Source organism: Sus scrofa, chromosome 12 (assembly GCF_054392235.1).
Source record: "Sus scrofa isolate SSC_HxYL_T2T_F1_AM1 chromosome 12, Sscrofa_HxYL_maternal_Yorkshire_Landrace_v2.0, whole genome shotgun sequence".
Classification (NCBI taxonomy): domain Eukaryota; kingdom Metazoa; phylum Chordata; class Mammalia; order Artiodactyla; family Suidae; genus Sus; species Sus scrofa.
The window spans coordinates 54,580,723-54,602,076 of NC_139394.1; the positions used below are offsets into that span (position 1 = coordinate 54,580,723).

The 21,354-nt window shown below is 58.6% G+C and overlaps 1 protein-coding gene across 5 annotated transcripts; it reads right to left on the minus strand.

Moving 5' to 3' along the window:
- Positions 1-688: 688 nt before the first annotated feature.
- Positions 689-20,396, minus strand: P2RX1 (purinergic receptor P2X 1). 5 transcript variants are annotated; one of them, XM_084985631.1, is made up of 13 exons: positions 20,314-20,396; positions 18,647-19,056; positions 8,986-9,133; positions 8,620-8,691; positions 8,106-8,175; positions 7,755-7,851; positions 7,362-7,442; positions 6,954-7,095; positions 3,667-3,794; positions 3,132-3,222; positions 2,400-2,465; positions 1,964-2,071; positions 689-1,854 (listed from the first exon to the last, which is right to left on the minus strand). In XM_084985631.1, the coding sequence occupies exons 2-13, from the start codon at positions 18,781-18,783 to the stop codon at positions 1,789-1,791; spliced, it is 1,206 nt and encodes a 401-aa protein (XP_084841757.1). In that variant the 5' UTR covers positions 18,784-19,056; positions 20,314-20,396; the 3' UTR covers positions 689-1,788. The 5 variants fall into 5 exon arrangements, with proteins under 5 accessions (XP_084841757.1, XP_084841759.1, XP_084841758.1 ...); XM_084985633.1 differs by lacking the exon at positions 20,314-20,396 and adding an exon at positions 19,798-20,052; XM_084985632.1 differs by lacking the exon at positions 20,314-20,396 and adding an exon at positions 19,789-20,009.
- Positions 20,397-21,354: the final 958 nt, after the last annotated feature.

Consider the following 21,354-nt stretch of genomic DNA (forward strand, 5'->3'; position numbering starts at 1 on the left):
AGCAGTTTAAGAACCTGACTAGTATCCATGTGGATGCAGATTTGATCCCTGGACCCTCTCAGTGGGTTAAGAATCTGGCGTTGCCATGAGCTGCGGTGTAGGTTGCAGATGTGGCGTTGATGTGGCTGTGGTGTAGGCCGGCAGCTGCAGCTCTGATTCGACCCCTAGCCTGGGAATTTCTATATGCCGCAAGTACGGCCCTAAAAGGGCAAAAAGAAAAAAAAGACTGTTCCATCACTGCTGTTGGATGACACTGGTCTAGACAGAGCATGATGGTGGAGCTGCCCAGAGACCCTGCCTGGCTGTACGTCCAGACCGGAGGTCATCCCCACAGCAGGTGGACCTTCCTCCCCCTCTAGGATTCCAACAGAAATCTTTGGGATCTCTCCCTCCTGGGAGAGCGCTCACCCCTGCTTTCGTGAGGGCTCTCCTGGGGTCTTTGCCGGTCCCAGCGCCAGGCCTTTCAAAGCTGTGGGAGGGGCGGGTGGAGGACTGGGAAGAGCGCCAAGGTTCGGGGCGCATGGTGGGGAGGGGCGAGCTGACCCTGGTATCGCCTCTGCAGAGCTCAGCTCACCCCCTCCCATGGAAAGATCCAGAAGGACCTCCAAGATGGCACAGCTCAGCTCTGCATCTCACAGCAGGGCACAGCATCTCAGAGAGGGCTGGGAAGAAGGGCAGAAGGCAGAGGTTTGAACTCATTCATCATTCCGTTTATTATACGCCACCCCTTGATTTATTTCCCAGACCTTGTGTTCTGACAGATCCAGGCAGGCTTCGCAAGAGCTGGGGCTGAGTCACAGGCAGGGGGCCCAGGATTCAGCTGAGGTGCCCACCCAGATCAGAGGTAGCTGAGTAAGAATCCATCACTAGACGGGGCTGTCCTGGCCTGACACACGCAGGGAGAAGCTCATCCCCGGGGAGGGGATGTGGCGTGGACCACGAGTCTGTGCCTGGAGGTGTAAGTGTGTTCAGATGGCTGCTGTTCAAATACACAGTGTGGATGGGGGGGGAGTGCATTCAGATGAGTGTGCATGAGACACCGTGAGGCTTGTGAGTGCACCACACATCTGCTCAAGGCCTGCACCTGCCAGGTGATGCAGGCCTCGGCTATATCGGACACCTAGTCAGGAGTGGTTCTAAAACGCAGGTCCTAAAAATGACCTGAAGAGCTGGCTATTTTTGCAGATTATGTGACCAGCCCTGGAGATTCTCATTCAGGAGGTCTGGGATGGCCCAGGTGCCACTGGCACTCTTGGTAAGCTCCCCCGGGAAATCTGGGGCCAGGAAGAAATGGGGTTCAAGGAGACCCGTCCAGCAGAACTTTCTGTGATGCTGGAAATGTTCTGTGTGGTTCATCGGGGCAACCACCAGCCACGTGTGTGCATTTAGGCTAGGCTGAAGGACGGATGTTTTAGTTTATTCAATTGCAATTAATTTAAATTTAAATAGTCACCCATGGCTAGTGGCTGCCACATAGCAGAACACAGTCTGAGACACGAGGCCGTGGGAGGCGTGGATGAGGGCCCGGAGGGAGAGGCACGAACCTCTAAGCCAGGAGCGGCTGAGGCCAGGGCTAGGCTCCCTTGGGGGTGCAGAGTTGGAGCCCAGAGCCCTGACTCATGCCGGCCTCTCACAGTGGCCACCTAAAGCTCCCGGCAAGCTGATGTTTGCCTGGCTGAAGGTTGAGGGGGGAGATCTCGCGGGGAGACCCCTCTGCCCTGGCCGGGACCCTGCCGGGGCCTCCGCCGGAAGCCTCGTGCTTCGTCCAGTCAGGGTCAGGGGCAGAGGTCAGGATGTCTTCATGTTCTCCTGCAGAACCAGGGTGGAGCTGGTGGCCGCGGGGTCATGCTCCCCCTGCGTGAGCATCGGGAGGGTGAAAGTCAGCCCCAAGAAGCAGCTGGCTCCCCAGCACGGACACGCGGGCCTCGGGCCGCTGAAGGGAGGACCCAGTGGGCTCTCTTACCGGCCCCGGCCCCGGCCCCATGTCCTCTGCGTACTTGAACTTCTTCTGCTTGTAGTAGTGCCGCCTGGGCAGGATGTGGAGCAGCAGCAGGTCACAGAGAACCGTGGCCTGAGGGCAGTGGGTGGTGGATAGAGCAAGGGAATTGGGGGGCAAGGACAGGACCCCCCCAGCACCCCTCTTCTGTCCCTGCTGACCGCAGGGGGGGCCCGGTTGAGTCCTGTCCAGACCCCAAGTCCTGGTGGGGGAGGAGCCCTGCAGGCTGCATCCCGCCTCTGTGCTGCCCCAGCTCTGGGCCTTGGCTTCCTTGGGTGGGAGCTGGGTCCGGGGTGGTGGGTGGGCTCAGCAAGAGGGGACAATTACAGCCTGGTTGAGCAGGGAGATGGTGGCTGAGGTGGAAGGGGAGGGGCCGACCCGGCACAGCGACCTCAGCACTTACCACCCCGAAGATGCCAATGCCAGAGCCGATGGTGGTCATTGTGGGGATGATGTCGAACTTCCCGGCCTGGCGGCAGGGCCCGGGGAGAGAAGGGGTAACGGTCAGAAGGCTCGGGCGGAGGAGGTCCCGTCGTGGCGCAGAGGTTAACAAATCCGACTAGGAACCATGAGGTTACGGGTTCGATCCCTAGCCTCGCTCAGCGGGTTAAGGATCCGGCGTTGCCCTGAGCTGTGGTGTAGGTTGCAGATGCAGCTCGGATCCCGCATTGCTGGGGCTGTGGTGTAGGCCGGTGGCTACAGCTCTGATTAGACCCCTAGCCCGGGAACCTCTATATGCTACAGGAACGGCCCCAGAAAAGGCCAAAAAAAAAAAAAAAAAAGGGTGGAGCAGAAAAGACCTTCCTCAGAAGCACTCAGGCCTGGGGCAAGGGAGCTTCCCGACCCTCCCCTGTTCACCAGCCCCTCTGCCTGCAGCCCACGGGTCTAGCTCTGCGCAGGGACCCCGTGCTGGTCAGCAGCTCTGAGTTTTGACTTTGGCTCTGTCCCCCTGGACACAGGGAGATAGTGGCGGAGGGGTGGTCTCAGGCTGGAAAGCCCCGCCCTCAGCAGCACCCAGGTCCCTCTGTTATCAGACACAGACGTGTGCAGAATGCGGACCAGCCGTAGGCCCCCCGACAGGCTCTCACGGGAACTCAGCCTGTGTGTCTGGCTGCCCTTTACAGCGGATGCTCACCTTGCCGGCCACCAGAATGTCAAAGCGAATCCCAAACACCTTGAAGAGGTGCCGGTGGTTGGTCCCGTTCTCCACGAAGTGCCTGGCAAACCTTGGGGACGGGGGAGGAGGTTGCAGCAGAAGGTGATGGAGAATCAGCCTGAGTCCAGAGTTCACGGAGCCTCGGGGATGCAGGAGTGCTTTGAGGTCCATGAGGCCGGCCCGGTGCCCCTCAACGTACACAGAGGGGGAATCACAAGCAGGACCCCAGGCCGCATTCCAGGAACCACGGCCCTGACTCCTGATGTCGGCATGTCCCCAGCCCGTCCTGGCCAGGGGGGCCTCGAGGGGACCGAGAGCCAGGGGCAGGGCTCAGGCGTCTACGCTCGTGTTCCCTGCTGGCTCCCTGCTTGGCCGATCCCAGCAGGATGGGAGTTTCCCAGGATCCTCTGCTCCCCACCCCCTGCCCCCACGTGCTTGGCCTCAATGGGTTCTGGGGGCAGAAAAGCTGGTGGGACCCCAAAGAAGGCTGCACTGGCAGGGGCGCAGCAGGCACCTGAAGTTGAAGCCTGGAGACAGTTTTTTCTCCTCGTACAGCCCGTGGAACTCGTAGACGGGTTTGCAGTGTCGCACGTGCCAGTCCAGGTCACAGTTCCAGTCGATGGTGATGCCCACCACACCACCCTGCCAGGGACACAGGCGTAAGATCAGGGGTCTAGGGAGTTCCCGTTGTAGCTCAGTGGTAACAAACCCGACTAGTATCCATGAGGACGAGGGTTCAATCCCCTGCCTCCCCCAGGGGTTAAGTCAGGATCCAGCGTTGCCGTGAGCTGTGGTGTAGGTCACAGATATGGCTCCGATCCCGCGTTGCTGTGGCTCTGGCGTAGGCTGGCAGCTGCAGCTCCGATTCGACCCCTAGCCTGGGAACCTCCATATGCTGTGGGTGCGGCCCTAAAAAGACAAAAAGACGGAAAAAAAAAAAATAAAGGGTATGGGATCAAGAACTCCTGCCTTATAGCCAGGCCAGCAGTCTCAAAGGGGGAAAATTTTTGAGAAAAGACACTGAGACGCTGCTTCAAGGTTGAAGTCCTGTTATCTCCTCCAGCCCCACTCAAATTTTCTGACCGTCTCTAGAAGACACCAGGGTCTTCCTACCTCAGGGCCTTTGCACGTGCAGTTCTTCCCACAAGGCTGGCTCTTTTTCATCCTTTGGTCACTTTCTCTGAGAGGCCTTCCCTGACCACCACCCCCAGTCTAAAATATGCCCCCCGTGATTCTCTCTGTGGTTTTCTTCTAGAACGTGCGTCACTTTGTAACTTCATGTTTTATTTATTTTTTTCTCCTTTTCAGCTGCACCCCAGCATGCAGAAGTTCCTGGACCAGGAATGGGACCCACACCAGAGCAGCCACCAAAGCCACAGCACTGACAAAGCTGGATCCTTAACCCACTGAGCCACAAAATAACTCTGCCACAGTTTTTTTTTGGGGGGGGGGTCTTTTTTTTTTTAAGGGCCACACCCACAGCATATGGAAGGTCTCAGGCTAGGGATCAAATTGGAGCTATAGCCACCGGCCTATGCCACAGCCACAGCAACAGGGGATCTGAGCCAAGTCTATGACCTACACCACACAGCTCACGGCAACACCGGATCCTTAACCCACCGAGCAAGGCCAGGGATCCAACCTTCGTCCTCATGGATCCTAGTCAGATTTGTTTCCACTGAACCACGGCGGGAACACCTGCCACACATTTATTTTTGTGTGATTATTGACCCGTCTCCTCCGAGACTGTAAACTCCACGAGGGTGGGGCTGTCTGTCTCATCTGTCACTGATCCTGAGTCACAGTCAATAACTGTGGAGTTAAAGGCTGAGTCTATAAAGACATGGGCTGGGAAGAGAGCATTTGAGAAACTGAAGATCCTCTGGGCGAGGCGGGGGCAAGAACAGGTGGGGGGGTTCTAGCAAGAGAACTGGGCGGGGATCAGAATAGGCGTGGAGCTGGGGGCGCAGCGAGGTGAGAAGCTAGACCCCTGGAGACGGAGGTGATGGGTGAGAAGCTCCTTGTGGGGGTGGCCTGGAGATTTTTAGGAAAGAGGAAAGCTAACTCACATTCCGCCTTCTGGTCCTGTGTGTCAACTCCCTCCAGGGGTTGACAAGCTGAGACCTGAGGGCCGGATCTGTGTACAGATTGTCTGGTGGCCTTTGGTGGCCTTTGCCCTACAGCAGCTGACCTGAGGAGCTGGAACAGAGACCAGGCGGCCTACGGCCCATACTTAGTTTCTGGCCCTTTAAAGAAAGTTTGCTGGAATTCCCACTGTGGCTCAGCGGGGTTAAGTACCCAACTAGTATCCATGAGGTTGCCGGTTTGATCCCAGAACTCACTCAGTGGGTTAAGGATCTGGCATTGCCATGAGCAGACACGTAGGTTGCAGACATGGCTGGGATCTGGCGTTGCCGTGAGCTGTGGCGTAGGCTGGCAGCTGTCGCTCTGATTTAACTCCTAGCCTGGGAACTTACATATGGCATGGGGACAGCCCTAAAAAGACAAAAAAAAAAAAAAAAAAAAGAAAGAAAGAAAGAAAGGGAAAAAGAGAAAGTTTGCTGACCTCAGTTCTAGATCAAGGTATTGTGAGTGATGCTGTGGGGTGTGATGTCACAGCAAAGAGGCCGATTCCCATCCCTGATGGAAAGAGCGGGATGACAAAGATGACACGGGAACTGTACGTAGGGTGCCATGGGCAAGGCCGTACTGAAGTGAATTCTGATCCTCAGGGCAACTCGGCCAGACGTGACTGCTACTGCCCCTCCTTTTTTTGCTTTTTTTTTTAAGGCTGCACTTGTGCTACATGGAAGTTCCCGGGGTAGGTGCTGAATTGGAGTTGCACCTGCTGCCTCCGCCACAGCCACAGCCATCAGGATCCAAGCTGCATCTGTGACCCACATCACAGCTCGTAGCAATGCTGGTCCTTAACCCGCCCAGTGAGGCCAGGGATCAAACCCACGCCCTCACAGACACTGCGAGGGTTCTTAATCCACTGAGCCACAATGGGAACTCCATCACTGCCCCTCCTTTACAGGAGCTAGAGCTCAGACACACTGGGGGTCAGAGACTTGTCTGAGGTCACGTGGCTCATTAGGGGCAGATCCAGGACCTGAACCCGGTCAGACAGGTCTCTGCTCCTTATAAGGTACCACGTCTCCCAGAACCCCACGTGACCGTGCATCTCAGCCTCAGGTTCCCGGAAACCCTGGGCAGGGCAGAGGATTTCTCAGGCCCGTGGGTCATGGGACTTAAGTTGCTGTTTTTCTGTTTGTCTGTTTTTTAGGGCCGCACCCCGGTATATGGAGGTTCCCAGTCTAGGGGTCTAATTGGAGCTGCAGCTGCCAGTCTATACCACAGCCATAGCAACGCCAGATCCAAGCCGTGTCTTCGACCTACACCACAGCTCACGGCAGCACTGGATCCTTAACTCGCTGAGCAAGGCCAGGGTTGGAACCCACAACCTCATGGCTCTTAGTTGGATTCGTTTCTGCTGCACCGCGACGGGCACTCGTTAAGCAGCTTTTATCTAATATTTAAAAAACAGTGGGCCCTCAGAGGGCATCCAGGTGACATCTGCCCATGGCCATTCATTCTGGGCACCTCCTCTGGGCCGGGTCCATGCCAGGCCTGGCTGAGGACACAGCACTGAGATTCAGAGACCCCCAATGTCAGGGGACAGATCCGTATATATGCTCAGCCCACACCGGGGACTTGCGGGGAGGTCTAACTGGACCCCAAAAGCCTTTTTTGGCCTGATGATCTGGGTGCCCAGCCCTCCCCACTCGCCTGGCACCATACCTTCTCTGCCAAGGTGCTGAAATTCTGGCCTGACTCTTGTACCACGTAGCCGAGGTTGAAGACGGGACACAGCGGGTGCAAGGTCTTGTGATAGAGGCAGGTCTTCATGTAGGCGGCATCCACCTCCTCCACCAGGTTGCGCCTGTGGGGACAGAGGGCATTGGAGGGGGCGGTATGCCAGCGGAGAGCACCCGCCATGCCCCGAAGCTCCGGGGACCCCTCACAGGCCCCAGAAAGACCCCGTCTTAGCCCTTGGAGACGGAAGGCAGCCCACCCCAGGGGCCCAGCCCGAGCCTCTGCCTCCAGAAGGAAGTCAGCACGAGTGCAGGGTGACAGAAGTGACAGGTTGAGACCAGCTGGAGCAGCCTCCGGGAGCCGCCTGCCCGGCTGCCCGCTTTTCCCACGAACCTGGTGACCTTGAAGCGGGGAAAGCTGATGCTGTTCTTGATGAAGAGAGTGAAGTTCTCGGCCTCCCGGAGAAGGGCGGGGCTGGAGGAGGCAGAACTCACTCACCGCCCCTCCCCAGGAGTCCCTCGGGCGCCCGCCAGAGCTCGGCTCGGGGTGCAGGGGTGTGCGAGCCTGCGGGGACTTCCTGTGGCCCGGGGTCCTTGGAGGGGTGGGCATGCTGGGATGTGGACTCTCAGGCCCCTTAACCAGGGGCTGGGGGAGGGGGGGACCTCTGGCCTGGGCTGCACACATGGGGTGAGGGTGGGGTTGGAAGAAGGGGGTCTTGCCGAGCACAGACCCAGATGCTTCTCTGTCGGGACTGGGAACCAGCTCCCTGGAAGGACAGGGCATTACCGTGGGATGTTGTCGTCCACCTCCACGGGGCACCAGCCAAAGATCTCACACGTCTGCACGGTGTCATTGAAGGCCACACACCTGCCCGTGCGGATACCTGGAGCGAGGGGGAACCCCTGGTTGCCCACCCTAAGCTGGGGGTGCAGAGGAAGCTCTCCCCGGCCCCCCTCCAAGGAGCCCCCAGTGATGGGGCGCCCAAGAGCAGAAGCCTGAGGACAGAAATGTGGCTGGGTCTGGGACAGGGGAGGCCAAGGTCAGGGTGGTGAGAGGGGAGAGAGCAGGAAGGACTTCCTGGTGGAGGAAGCCTGGAGGTGATGGTCTGTGGAGGAGGAAGGAGGAGGGGGACCTTACCTTGGGCCTTCCTTTCTGCCTTTCCCGGGGTGCAGCCACTATCACCTGTGCATGTGCCCCCTTCCGGGTTCTGGGGGAGGGGAGAGCTGCTGGCCCCAGGTCCCTCAGGCAGGGTCCTGAGAAGATCCCTTCCCGCCCCCAGGGCCCTAGGGAGGGCGTGGGGCCGAGTGTCAGACCCCTTTGGGGTGACCCTTGCTCACAGCCTCCTGCCCCAGTCCCCTCCCAGGACCCCTCCAGGCTCCTGCCCGGCTGCCCTGGTGTTGATGTCAGCCGGCAGGGGTTGGGGAGGTTGGGTGGGCAGTGAGGCTCGGCATCCTGCTTGGCACACAGTTGGGAGGGAAGCCTCAGCCCCGCCCATGGTGGGCTGTTACTCTGTGTAAATCTGTGCCTGAAATTCCACCACCGTGGTCCCCGCAGGAAGCCTGTCTGGCTTTCCCTCCGATGCCCAAGGGGGCTTCCTCTTCCTTGTATTTTTCCCTGCGGGTCCAAGAGGGGAAGATGGGAAAGTCCTCACCTCTGCACAGTGGCCTTGAGCCTGCCGGGGGGTGGCGATAAAATTGGTCATAACCACAAAGGAGCTGTCCCCCTGGAAGTGAGAGGTAGGGGAGGGGAGGGCAGGGCTCTGAGCTGGGGAAAGAGCCCCCAGAAGGCGAGCACTGCCCCAGCATGCCCCTGAACCCACACCCAGCAGCCTCCAAACCCCAAACGCCAGAGTGGGGTGATATTATCAGGCTGCTTCTGCCCTTCATGCACAGGTAGGGAAGCCGAGGTCCAGAGAGAGACGGGAGCTCAGCCGGTGCACAGGGGGGTGGGAGGAGCCTAAACCAGCTCTGAGCCCGCAGGCCCTGTGGGTGGAAGGCACACCCCCGAGTCAGCTCACTTGGGCCGGGAAGACGTAGTCGGCCACATCCCAGACCTGGGGGCCCAGGCTTGGAAGCTTCGTCACAGCCAGACCCTTGAGTTTCACGGACACGCTGCTGATGAGGCCGCTAGAGGTCTGGTAGCCCTTCTCGTAGACGAACACCCACCTGCAGGGGGGTTGGGGGGGGAGAGGGGCCAGAGCTGGGCGTGGCCATTCAAGGATGGCACGAGGCTATGTGGGGCACTGCCCTTTCTGGCCCCAGCTGGACCTGTCAAGTCCCCACCCTTCCCCTCCCCAGATGCTCCTGGGAGCCGCTCTCTGCTCCTAAAGCTCTATCTTGGGCTGGAGGCAGGAAGGCTTCACCTGCTCCCCCTGCTGGCCTGTGCCTGCAATTCCACCATTCTTTTCACAAGGAAAATATTAATTCCCAGGGAGCAGAGCCACCCGGAGTCTCTTTCATTGTCTTTTCCAAGAGCAGGGGTTGGGGGAGGCCAAGCTTCTTGGACCCCAACCTTCCTTTGGCTCTCCCTCCCTTCCCGAGGTCCTCCTGCTGAGAAACGGCAGAGCGCGATGGCGGAGACCCGGCCTTCTGAGCAGAGGAACCTGGGCTTGAACCTCCCAGGGTGTGTGATTCGGGGTGAGCCATTCGATTCCTCTCTGTTTCAATTTCCTCGTGAAATGTCAACAATAATAGTACCAGCAGGGCTCGTGTTGTGCGTTAAGGCCTGTGGAAGCACTTAGAGTGGATACTGGCACGGGGCGAGCACTGCACAGGCCACAGGTGTTTGCGATCGAGTCATGAGCTGGTACCATCTCAGCTCTGCTGGGATCCCCTGGGGACGAAGACTAACTGGAAGGGAAACCGGAGGCTAAGTGGCTGCATCTGGCCCCAGTTGAGGCCCTTATGGGAATGGCTCTGGCTGGAGGCTTCCCAGCTTTCTTGGGAAATTCTGGCCTTCCCCTCCCAGCCCAGGAAGCCCTGTTCCTCTGGGCTCTCCATCACTCTGGGAGGTTTAGTGGGGCCAACCTCTTTCCTAGCCCCAGGGTGGGGGACACGTGACCAAGGCCTGCCGGTCAATGTTCCATCGCCCTCGCAACAGTGATAGGTCTGAGGGTGGGCGCACAGCCCCGGGGAGGTTCCTCTGTGTGCCAGTGTTTGTCTGGGAATCACCAGGAAAGAGACATCCTTGCTGCCAGGTGGTTAAGCAAGGGGGCTGCAAAAGACCAAAACTATGGGTAGTCCTCACGGAGAGAGCAAGTCTGAGAGCAGAGCCAGCTTAGAGGAAAACCAGGGGCAGGAGATGGAGAGGGCGGAGCCCCGACAATGCTGTGTGGGCGCCTGGATCCTGCCGTACCGGCACCATGCTGAGACAGCTCCTTCTGGACTGTACATGAGCTAATAGAGTCTCTTCCGTTATTTAAGCTAGTTTGGGTTTGGTTTCTGGGGCTTGCAAGGGAGAGTTCGGGATAGCACTTTTTTCGAGGGTGTGGTCTTCTCCCTTTGGGAGAGAATCTTGGCGATTCAGTGTGTGTGTGTATGTGTGTGTGTGTGTGTGTGTCTGTCTGTTCCTGGTGCCCATCAGAGCGTGTGGCTGTGTATCTCCAGGGCACACCTGTGAGCACGCCCGAGGCCGGGGCTGACTGTGGGGAGGGTATTTATGTCCCTGTGACCCTTCGCCCTACCCATCTGTCCAAGCCGACTCCTAGCCCCTCTTCTGGCCCCCGGAACTCAGGCCCGGTAGCTGAATTCTCTAGGCCTCTTAGTCCCAGAGTCACTGCTCGCTCCCTGGGCCTGGCTCCCTGCTCCAGGCCCCAGGAAGGCAGCCCGCCCATGTCCTCCTCTTCCCTCCTTCTCCAAGCCCCCTCCTCTCCTGGCCAGCAAGCCTGGTGGGAGCCCAGATGGCACCCCCGCCCCTCGGCCCCTGCCCCCTAACTCCAAAGCTTAACATGGTCACCGCTGCCCCCTGCAGGTCTCAGATGGCAACAGGTGAGGCGGGACAATCCTCAGTGTCCTGAGCCGGCCTCCCTGCCTCCGCCTCCTCAGGGAGGGAGGGGCATCACCCAGAGCCCTGTTCTCCTTAGTTTCTTCCTCCAGGAAGGCCTCCGGCTCCAAGCCCAAGCTGGAAGTTGCTCTTGGCATGCTCTTGGGGGGGGCAATGGGGAGCTGCTCCATATTCCGCAGCCTCGGAGGAGAGGTCACCGGCCGCCCTCTTGGCGGCCCCATCCCCGACATCCTAGTGCGTTTCTCTCTTTGCCCAAAACCAATCCCTCACAGTATAGATGGGAAAACTGAGGCCTGGGGGAGGTCCCTCCGGAGGCAGAGGCAGACCCCAGGCTCGAGGCCCTCGGCCCAGGCCTCTGCCCCGCTCACTGAGCAGCCTGGCATCAGTGGGTCTGCCGGGAGCCACACAGAGGCTGCAGGCTGGGGTGCTGCAGTCATTCCAGGCGGTGTCTGCCCTCGGGGGCCGTCGGTCCTGGGGCCCAAAGCTATCATCAATGACCCCGTCCTGATAATAACAGAATGGCCGTGGCGCCAGGCCCACCCCTCCAAGGCCACGCTCACCTTGACCTGGTCTTGTGGTCACCGCCCAGGGAAGGCCACCAAGGAGGCCTGAAGCCAATGACACTGGGATCTTCAGAAGCCCCCCCCCACTTCCAGAATTTCTCCTTTCCATTCTTTCCTCCTCATCCTCAGCAACAACCTGTCTTGTTTCTTTTCTCCAACAGCCCCCTGTAGACGAGGCCACGTGGTGGAATAGCCAAGAGCGTGGCCTCTGGAGTCACAGACGGCAGGTTCACACACCAGCGCCGCCACTCGCCTGCTGTGTGACTTCTGGCTAAAAACTAAACCTCTCTGAGCCCGGAATGTCTCAGTAAAAAGGAGATGAAGGAACCTACCTCAAAGATGCTGCTTATTCGACAAATATAGGCAAGACTCTACCATTCACTGAGCTGCAGGCTGGGCCCCAGGAAGAGGCTAGGTGATTGGGGGACCTTCCGATAAAGTCTTTCTCTCTCTCTCTCTTTTTAATGCTTTTTAGGGTCGTATCTGTGGCATGTGGAATTTCCCAGGCTAGGGTTCGAATCAGAGCTGCAGCTGCTGGCTTATACCACAGACACAGCAACACCAGATCTGAGCCGTGTCTGCAACCTACACCACAGCTCACGGCAACGCCGGATCCTTAACCCGCTGAGCGAGGCCAGGGATGGACCCCGCATCCTCATAGAGACCGATTGATTTGTTACCGCTGAGCCACAGTGGGAACCCCCCCGTGAGTTCTCTTTAAGGAAGGGAGCACACTGTTTGGCATGCAGCAGGCACGTACTAAATAACCCTGTTTATTTACAGCCTCCGGGGCGCCTTCACTGATTCCTCCTTAAATGTCGATCTGCCCCCATCCGCTTGGTTTCCATTTTCAGCGCAGGCCGAAACCCCAGTGAGCTGTCGCAGGCACACTCTGTCCCCGGTTTTCTATCTGCACATCTGTATGCGCCTCCGAATTTCAATTTCCTACTCTCGTTTGGTCATTCAGCAAATATTTACTTATCAGACCTCGATGATGTGCCAAGGACTGTTCTAGGCATGAAAAGTACCGAAAAGAACAAAGCAACCCAAAATTCTGCACTCAGAGAAGGTACCTAAGCGTTGACATCTCCAACTGTGTGGTGACACATGTTCCCCCCGCCCCGGGCTGAGCCCCTTCCCTGCCCGGACATCTCGCAGGTACCGCCAGCTCAACTTGACCCTTTGGAAAACCGTCTGGAAGTTTCTCAAAAAGTTAAACATGGAATTACCCTTTGATTCAACAATTGCCTTCCTAGGAACTGAATACTCAAAAGAACTGAAAACACGTCTGCACAGAAACGTATACACAAATGTTCACATCCGTCACAAGCAAAAAGTGGAAACCCCGCACACGGCCGGCTAAGCGTGGAATTTCCACACGAGGGAATATTATTCAGCCGTAAAAGGACCGAGGTACGGATACACGTTCCAACCAACATGGACGAACCTTGGCAACGGGAGGCTAAGGGAGAGACGCCGGACACCAAAGCCCACATGGTGTGTGATTTTATGTGGATGAAACGTCCAGAATAGGCAAAGCAGGATGGAGGGAGGTGCAATGGGGAGTGGCTGCTAAAGGGGTCTGAGGTTCTTTTGGGGGGGCGTGCAAATGTTCTGAATGAGAGAGGGTGACTGTTGCACAATTTCGTGATTATACTGGAAACCACCACCGTGTATATTTTAAAAGGATGAATGTTATGACATGTGAATTCCATCTCAAAACAAAAATTCAGTGGGACCGAACTGAATGCCTCCGCTCCTGCCAAGAACTTGCACCTCTGGTGCCCTCACCCTGAAGGATGGCGCCACGCCCGCCCCATCCCCCAGGCGCACAGCCTGGAAGTGACCCTCGCGCCCTCTGGCTCCATCATGCCCACATGACTCGCATCCCTGCTTCCTTCCTGTCCCCCCTTGGCTTCCATCCAAGAACCCAGAGGACTTCCTGGGGGGGTGGGGCTGGGGCATAAGAGGAGCTGGGGCAGATGCTGCGGCAGCTTTAGCATGGGGTTGGGAGGACAGGTTGTGTGGCTAGTGACACAGGGTGTAGCCTTGGCCACAGGCAGGAGTTGCCCAGATCAGACACATGCTATCAGGCAGAGCACCCTTGAGGGAGGGGCAAGGCCAGACTCCAGGCATTGGAGGGACTGAGTTCAGAGCTGGGGTCCACACTGGGGGCTTAGACGTTTGTTAATCAGCGTGCAGTCTGCAGACAAGTCGGGCTGATGATTTGTGTCTTTAAATGTTTCGAATGAGTTGCCAACCTCTAAAAACCAAGAGATGTTCCTTTCACTCATAAATTCCAATTTCCCACTGCTCTGGGAAATTTTTTTTTTTTTTTTTTAAGGGCTGCCCCTGCAGCACAAGGAGGTTCCCAAGCCAGGCGTTGAATCAGAGCTGCCGCTGCTACCCTACACCACAGCCACAGCCACATCGAATCTGAGCCGCATCTGCGACCTATGCCATAGCTTGTGGCAATGCCGGATCCTTAACCCACTGAGCAAGGCCAGGGATTGAACCTGCGTCCTCGTGGACACTATGTCAGTTTCTTAACCCGCTGAGCTATGACAGGAATTCCCCCCACTGCTCTTGAGAAATCAGGAACTCTGGCCCCTTTGGGTACATGTCCTGCCGCAGCAACGGCGAGCAGAAGCTGAGCGGGGCCCACCGGACGCTGACCTGACCCCCATGCTCACTGCTTCTGCCTTCGCCTCACCCTCTCCTCTCATCACTGCTGCCTCCTCAGAGCTATCCCGCCTCTGGCCTCCACCCTTACCCCAGCACCTGTCTTCTCTGGGCCCTCCCCTGTTGGACACCCTTCTATGGCTCCCCACCCCCGGCAAGAGGAAGCCCATGCTCCTAAGCCCAGCACTGAGCGGCCTGGGCCGGTGGCCCTCCTCTCCCTTGGCTCCGTTCATGCTCCCCCCGCCCAGCCCAAGTGACTCTTGCTGTCCCTTACCTGCCCCAGGACCTTCGATCACACTCTGCTTTCCAGCAGGAGAGCCTGGACTGAAGTGGGCACACAGCCAGGCTCCACCAATCAGGGCATTCCCTTCCCTTGGCCACAACAATTGGTTCTGGCACAGGCACATGACTCAACTGCAGCCAGTAAGAGTTGGATCTGGGTATTTTGCTGGAATGAGGATCCAGCCAGGCCTGAAGCCCACATTGATTTTTCAGTTACACAAACCAATCAGTGCCTGCACTCTTCCAATTATTTTTTATTTTTTTGCACCCATGGCATATGGAGGTTCCCAGGCTAGGGGTCGAATCAGGGCTGTAGCTGCCAGCCTATGCCACAGCCACAGCAGTGCAGGATCCGAGCTGTGTCTGCAACCTACACCACAGGTTATGGCAATGCCAGATCCTTAACCCACTGAGCAAGGCCAGGGATTGAACCTGCATCCTCATGGATGCTAGTCAGATGAGTTAACCGCTGAGCCACGGTGGGAACTCCCCCACTCTTCCATTTTAATCCGTTTGTATTGGGTTTCTGTCACTAGCAACCAAGACCTTCCAGCTAATTCATCTTCCGCTCTGCCTTCTCGCTCATACCCCTCCCCCGTACCCCACCTCTGCCGCATGGAACCCAACCCAGTACTAGGCAGAGAGAAGATGCTGTGGATGCGTTTCTCCCAGCAGTAATTTGTGTCTCCTTATCCTGGTGTGCTGCAGGATCAGAAGCCTGTGATTTCAAGAGCTCTGTGGGGGCAGTCTGAGAGAGAGCCAATAGCAGCCCTGCCTGGACTTCAGCCTTCAGGCCTTTGCTCAAGGGTGGTTCCACTACTGTGTCACCTCCGCCAGGAAGCCTTCCCAGGCTTTCCTCCCCAAGCAGCATTCACAGATCCCCTTGGGATCCTCCCAGGCACCGCAGCCAGACCTCTCTCTTCCCCCAGGCAGAGTCCCCCAGGCAGGGACATGTCCCAGCACACCGCTTGTATGGACCTGCTAGGTCATGATGACAGCCTACTGCCTGCACACCTCCAGGAAAGAGAGCTCATCCCTTCCCAGAAGACATCACTTCTAACTACAAATTACCATGTTAATTCAAGCCAAAGAGAGTGATGTCTTAGCTCAGCCCACTGGGGCCTCAGGGCCACCTGCTCCCTGCACTTGCCCTGGACTCCCCAGAAAAGCGTGACCAATAGCGAGCACAGCCTGCCTCCCTTCTCGCAGTCTGTTCGAGTTCTTAGCATCTCAGCCTCTCTGCCGTCTGTCTCAGTAACTCCTCCATCTCTATGCCTCAGCGCCTCTCTTCATCTGAGTTCTGTGCTCAGTGTCTATTCCTTCATCCAGTTCTGTCTCTGTCTGCCCATCCCCCACCTGGACTGTCCCCTGTCTCTGGGTTGGGGTGTCTGGCTCCTCTATGCTCCCCTCTGTCCCCTGCAGGGCCCACACCACAGAGTCAGACAGCGGGGGTGGGGGGTAATTAATGAAAGGCCCTCCCTCCCTAGGAAAGAGCACATTTCTGAGCCTGTAAGCAACGTCTTTAGAGGGTCCCCCCACCCCTGCTCCATGGAACAACTGGGAAACCAAGGCCTGAGATTGCAAGTCCAAGTTCAGGCTGGGTTTGGTCTGCAGCTGTGGACGCCTAGCTGAGCGGTCAGTGCAGCAGTGGGCAGTGGCCAGACGAGGGCGCCAGAGACAGCAGGAGTCAGCCCCAGCGGGAGCCTGAGCTTGGGGTGGGGGGCGTTGGGATCCTTAACACACTGAGCAAGGCCAGGGATCGAACCTGCATCCTCGTGGCTATTAGTCGGCTTCTTAACCCGCTGAGCCACAACAGGAGCTCCAGTGCCGTCATCAGAAAGTTCTCAGAGCCCTTCTGATGTGGGATTTGGGGCTATTTGGAGGAACTCTGCCTTCCTCCCTCTGCTCTGTGACTTGGGCAGGTCGCTGCACCTCACTGAGGGTTTTCCTTTCCGAAATATCAAGGCTGATGTTGGTCTCACACAGCTGGATTCAAATCCTGGTTCAGCCTCTTTCCAGCTGTGAGATCCAGGCTAAGGCACTCGGTGTCTCTGGGTCTCACTGACACATCTGTTTGAAAACCGAGTGCACTGTCTTGGGAGGGAGGAAGGGAAGGAGGGAGGTAGTGAGGTCCCCGTCACTGGAGGTATGTGTTCAGGACCGGATGGCAGCCCGGGGCATATGCTGCAGCTGGGGGTGAGGTGGGAGGACTGTCCCTTTCCCTCTGACAGTCTGAGCAACACACAAAAGGGCCTGGCACTGCTCCCAGCGCTGACCTGAAAGTGGGTCATAGGGAACCTTAGGGGCTGCAGTGAGGACAACATCCCCCAGCCTCTTGTGGGAGAGATGGGCTAGGTCTGGGCTGGGAGCCTCTCTTCCCTGCCGCGTCAGGGGTGTGGCGAATGGCGGACACGCATTGGTGCCACAATTAGCTTTTTTTGGTTTTTGTTTTTCTTTTCAGGGCGGCACCCAGAGCATATGGAAGTTCCCAGGCGAGGGGTCCAATGGGAGCTACAGCCGCCGGCCTACGCGGGAGCCAAGCCGCGCCTGCGACCTGCATCACAGCTCACGGCAATGCCGGATCCTTAACCCACTGAGCAAGGCCAGGGATCGAACCTGCATCCTCATGGCTACTAGTCGGGTTCTTTTTTTTTTTTTTTTTTTTTTTTGTCTTTTTGTTGTTGTTGTTGCTATTTCTTGGGCCGCTCCCGCGGCATATGGAGGTTCTCAGGCTAGGGGTTGAATCGGAGCTGTAGCCACCGGCCTACGCCAGAGCCACAGCAACGCGGGATCCGAGCCGCGTCTGCAACCTACACCACAGCTCACGGCAACGCCGGATCGTTAACCCACTGAGCAAGGGCAGGGACCGAACCCGCAACCTCATGGTTCCTAGTTGGATTCGTTAACCACTGCGCCACGACGGGAACTCCTACTAGTCGGGTTCTTAACCCGCTGAGCCACAATGGGAGCTCCAGTGCTGTCATCAGAAAATTCTAAGAACCCTTGAGATGTAGGAAAGGAGAAGGCAGAGGCCCCTGTTCTAACTGGGCCTCAGTTCCCCTCACAGGCTCAGTGACATTGCCGATGTCAGGCTGGTTTGTGAATAGGAAGAACACAGGGGCTGAAAGGTGAGCCGGGGTCTGGCCCTGGCTCTACCTGACCAGCTCGGAGGCCTCGGGGGCCAACTAAGGCAGAGGAAGGCTGTTTTGGAACCTAGAGGCCTTGGGGACCTACGTGGTCACAGTCCGGCCTCCTGGTCAGCCCGCCCTGGTTTGGCCTCACAGCAAAAATGGGGACATGAAGACCAGAGGGCCAGGGCTGCTGGATGCCCCAGACCCCCCAGTAGGGGCCGAACCCCCTTCCGTGGCTCCTGGGCCTCTAGGAGCCTCAGCCCCAGGGCACACCCAGCCGCCACACCCGATGGGCAGCCGGCCCCCATACAGAGCTCTGGGCACGACACGCACACAGCTACACATCACACACATGTGTGCTCACACAAGCACCTGCTGAGCTGGCCAGCCCGCTGGGGAGTCCCACATACTCCTATTCCTGCACCCCGGGATGGGGGACAGGCCCCTCGATGTCCAGAAAGGAGCTGTCTTCCCTGGGACCAGAACCAGCCTGCAAACCCTGCCTGGAAGCCACCATTAGGGCAGCAGCTGGGCCAAATTTGAAAGTTTCTCTGCTCAGGGTCTCGAGCAGCCCGGGCTGCCTCTGACTCAGGCAGGGCCGGTGGGAGCAGGGTCTCTCCAGCTCTGGCCTGAAAACCGGGGGGCAGCCTCCCCCTCTTAGTGGCGGGGAGGCGGGGGAAGTCAGAGGCAGAAGGGCGGGGGCCTGGCTTCCAAGTGTCCCGCCACCTGCGGGAACCGTTGTGAGCAGCCGGCCAGCTCCTTGGAACCCAGAGGCTTTGCCTCTTGTTCACCGTGCGCCCCAGGGCGGGGGCTGGCCCTCGACGCCGGCCCCCAGTGGGCAGTGGGTCAGTGGGCTCCCCTTCCTTCTGAGGGACACCAGAGTGGTTTGTCAGGCGGCTGACCGCCGATGGGGAGAAAGCAGGGCTCCTTGGGGTCATGGGAGGCGCCCCAGAGCCTGGAGCACAGGCCAGGGGCGGGGGTGGGGGATGCTGGGCAGAGGGAAGGGGTCCAGACTCACCCAACCACGTAGACCAGAACCACGAGCTGGATCAGGCGGAAGACGACGCCCACCTTCTTGTTGCGCACGAGCACCATCCGGGGGGTGTCGTACTCGAAGAAGAAGGCGGCCAGCTCGTCCTGGAGCCGCCGTGCCATGGTGGCCGCCAGGCTGCAGGCTGGTGACCGAGCCCCCGGCACGGCCTCGGCTCCCGGGGTGGGGTGGGGAGGGCGGGGGGCTGGGGCACAACACCTGCGTCTACAGCGCAACGTCTAGGGGTTTCCCAGCCCCTTAAGAAGGGCAGGGCCGGGCAGGTGGGGCCAGAGGTCAGGAGTCAGAGGTCAATTGGCTTGTGTTGGGCGGGAGAGCCCCCGGGTGGTCGGAGCAGCTCTGGGCCCCCGGCAGGCAATAGACTGTGGGCCAGCCTGCGCCTGTGGACAAATAAATTCCCAAAGATAGATGGGGGCGGGACCGGGGGGGCCACCCAGGCCCGGCCCCACTGCCCCTCCTGGCTCCGCCTGGGCCCTGCTGGGCCTCCGGAAACAGGAGCTGTTGGCAGGAAACCATGGGCCACCCGTCATGAGGCAAAGATAAAGCCATCAGCCCCCCACGAACCTGGTAGGACAGAGCTGGGGGCTCAGGCCAGGGCCTGGGTGGAGTGGCCTCAGGCTGGAGCCCTCCCCCACACAGGGACCCATCCAAGATTCAAACATCCTTCCCCCACCCCCAAGTGGACACCTCAGTCCCTGGGGGTCTGACGCCTGGAGGCAAAGAGAAAGGAGGGCTGCTTCCAGTCCAGGGGCCTGAGGCCTCCTGAACCCGCCGCAGGACCCCCACCCTGACCTCAGAGACTGTGCCATCCACCCGTTCCTCTGGGGCTGAGCCTGGCCTCTGCCCCATCGGCTGCGGGGTCGGGCTGGCTTTTCCACCCCCTACTTCCAGGGCAGCCACACCTCCTTAACCCCAGAACCGGCACACAGGGCCAGGTACGCAGACGAGGCCAGGGCCACATCTGTTCCACATGTGGCCATCAGGATCTGGAGACCAGCCAGGAAAGCCCGGCCTGGGTGAGCAGCTCTGGCTCTGCTGCTGCTGGGGGAGCCTGGGCACGTGCCCCGCTCTGAGCCTGCTTCCTTATCTGGGAAACGGGGACCACAAGGGACTTTCCTCACGGGTAGCAATCCCAGGGGACAGGTCCGGACGACACTGAGGACAGAGCAGCCGAGGCCACTCTCACGCTCAGGGTGCAGCTCCTCTGCAGCCCCGGCCCTCAGCGCAGGGACTCGGGGGCCTGGGCTGGGGCTGGAGGCCTCCCCCAGCCTCCTCCTCATTTCACAGATGAAGAAACTGGAGCTCAGAGAGAAGTGAATTGCCCAAGCTCACGCCGTTTGGTAGAGGAGGCCTCAGCTTGAAGCAGGAAGATCTCCTTGGCCCTCCCTCAACCCAGGCTGGGTGTCCTCGGGGCTCCCCCCACCCCCGCCCCGCTCCGCCCCGACGGGAGTCTTCTTTCTGGCAGCCCTTTAGCTGGGAAATGGCTTTGGGCGGGGAGCCAGGCCCCGGGCTGGGAATCCCAGCCTCAGGTCTGAATAGAGCTGCTTTCTGGACAGTGAGGGGCTTCCACGGATGGCAGGCCTAGGGCCCCTGCCAGCACCCCAGGCCAGTCCCCCCGTCGCACAGGTCAGCCTCACCCAGCACGGAGTTCCCAGCAACCTCAGGCTCAGCTGTCAGTCCGACGATACTTCCTTTAAGAGGGGCTGGTAAGTACACATCCTGGGATTTTCTAAGGAAAATCCAGAGATGCTGGGAGCCAGAGCCACAGTGACCACATCCCCTTGGCCTGGTCTTGACCCCAGACAAAAAGGCGTCCCCTTTGTCGCTGACCTCGTGGCCCTTGGCAGAGCAGACCCTGGACATGAACCGCTTGCAGTGGGGGCATGGGGGTGGGGTGGAGGCTGACACCATCTCTGTGTCCCACTCGGCTACCCTCCTCAGGGGGGTAGCAGGGACTAAGTGAGGGGGAAAGGAGGGAGGGAGGTGAGGAAGGAGGTGGGGGAGGGAGGGAGGAGGGAAGGAAGTCAGGCCATCATTTTCTTTTGTTTGTTTGCTTTTTAGGGCCGTACCTGCGACATATGGAGGTTCCCAGGCTAGGAGTCGAATCAGAGCTGTAGCCACTGGCCTACACCACAGTCACAGCAACACGGGATCTGAGTCAGGTCTGCGACCTATGCCACAGCTCACAGCCACGCCGGATCCTTAACCCACTGAGCGAGGCCAGGGATCGAACCCGCAACCTCATGGATACTATCTGGATCGTTTCCATGGCACCACAGCAGGAACTCCTAGACAGTCATTTTCTTTTTTCTTTTTCTTTTCTTTTTTTGTCTTTTTGCCTTTTCTAGGGACCACTCCTGTGGCATATGGAGGTTCCCAGGCTAGGGGTCTAATTGGAGCTGTTGCCGCCGGCCTACACCACAGCCACAGCCACAGCCATGCGGGATCCAAGCCATGTCTGCAACCTACACCATAGCTCATGGCAATGCCGGATCCTTAACCCACTGAGCGAGGCCAGGGATCAAACCCACAACCTCATGGTTCCTAGTCGGATTTGTTAACTACTGCGCCACGACGGGAACGCCATCATTTTCTAATCGATGTCTGTCCCTTTCAGCGCTGTCACCATGTTCTCCACCTCCTCGTTCTCTTTCCCTCCGCCCTCCTCGCCCGCTTCC

Bases quoted from the DNA above. Each gene is read 5' to 3' on its own strand.
- P2RX1 (XM_084985631.1), bottom strand. From the start codon at position 18,783: ATGGCACGGCGGCTCCAGGACGAGCTGGCCGCCTTCTTCTTCGAGTAC. The intron at 3,223-3,666 runs GTGCCTGCTGCG...CCCGTCCCCAAG, and splicing joins TCTCCAGGCTTCAACTTCAG to GTTTGCCAGGCACTTCGTGG. The intron at 2,466-3,131 runs GTGAGCATCCGC...CCCTGCCGCCAG, and splicing joins ACATTCTGGTGGCCGGCAAG to GCCGGGAAGTTCGACATCAT.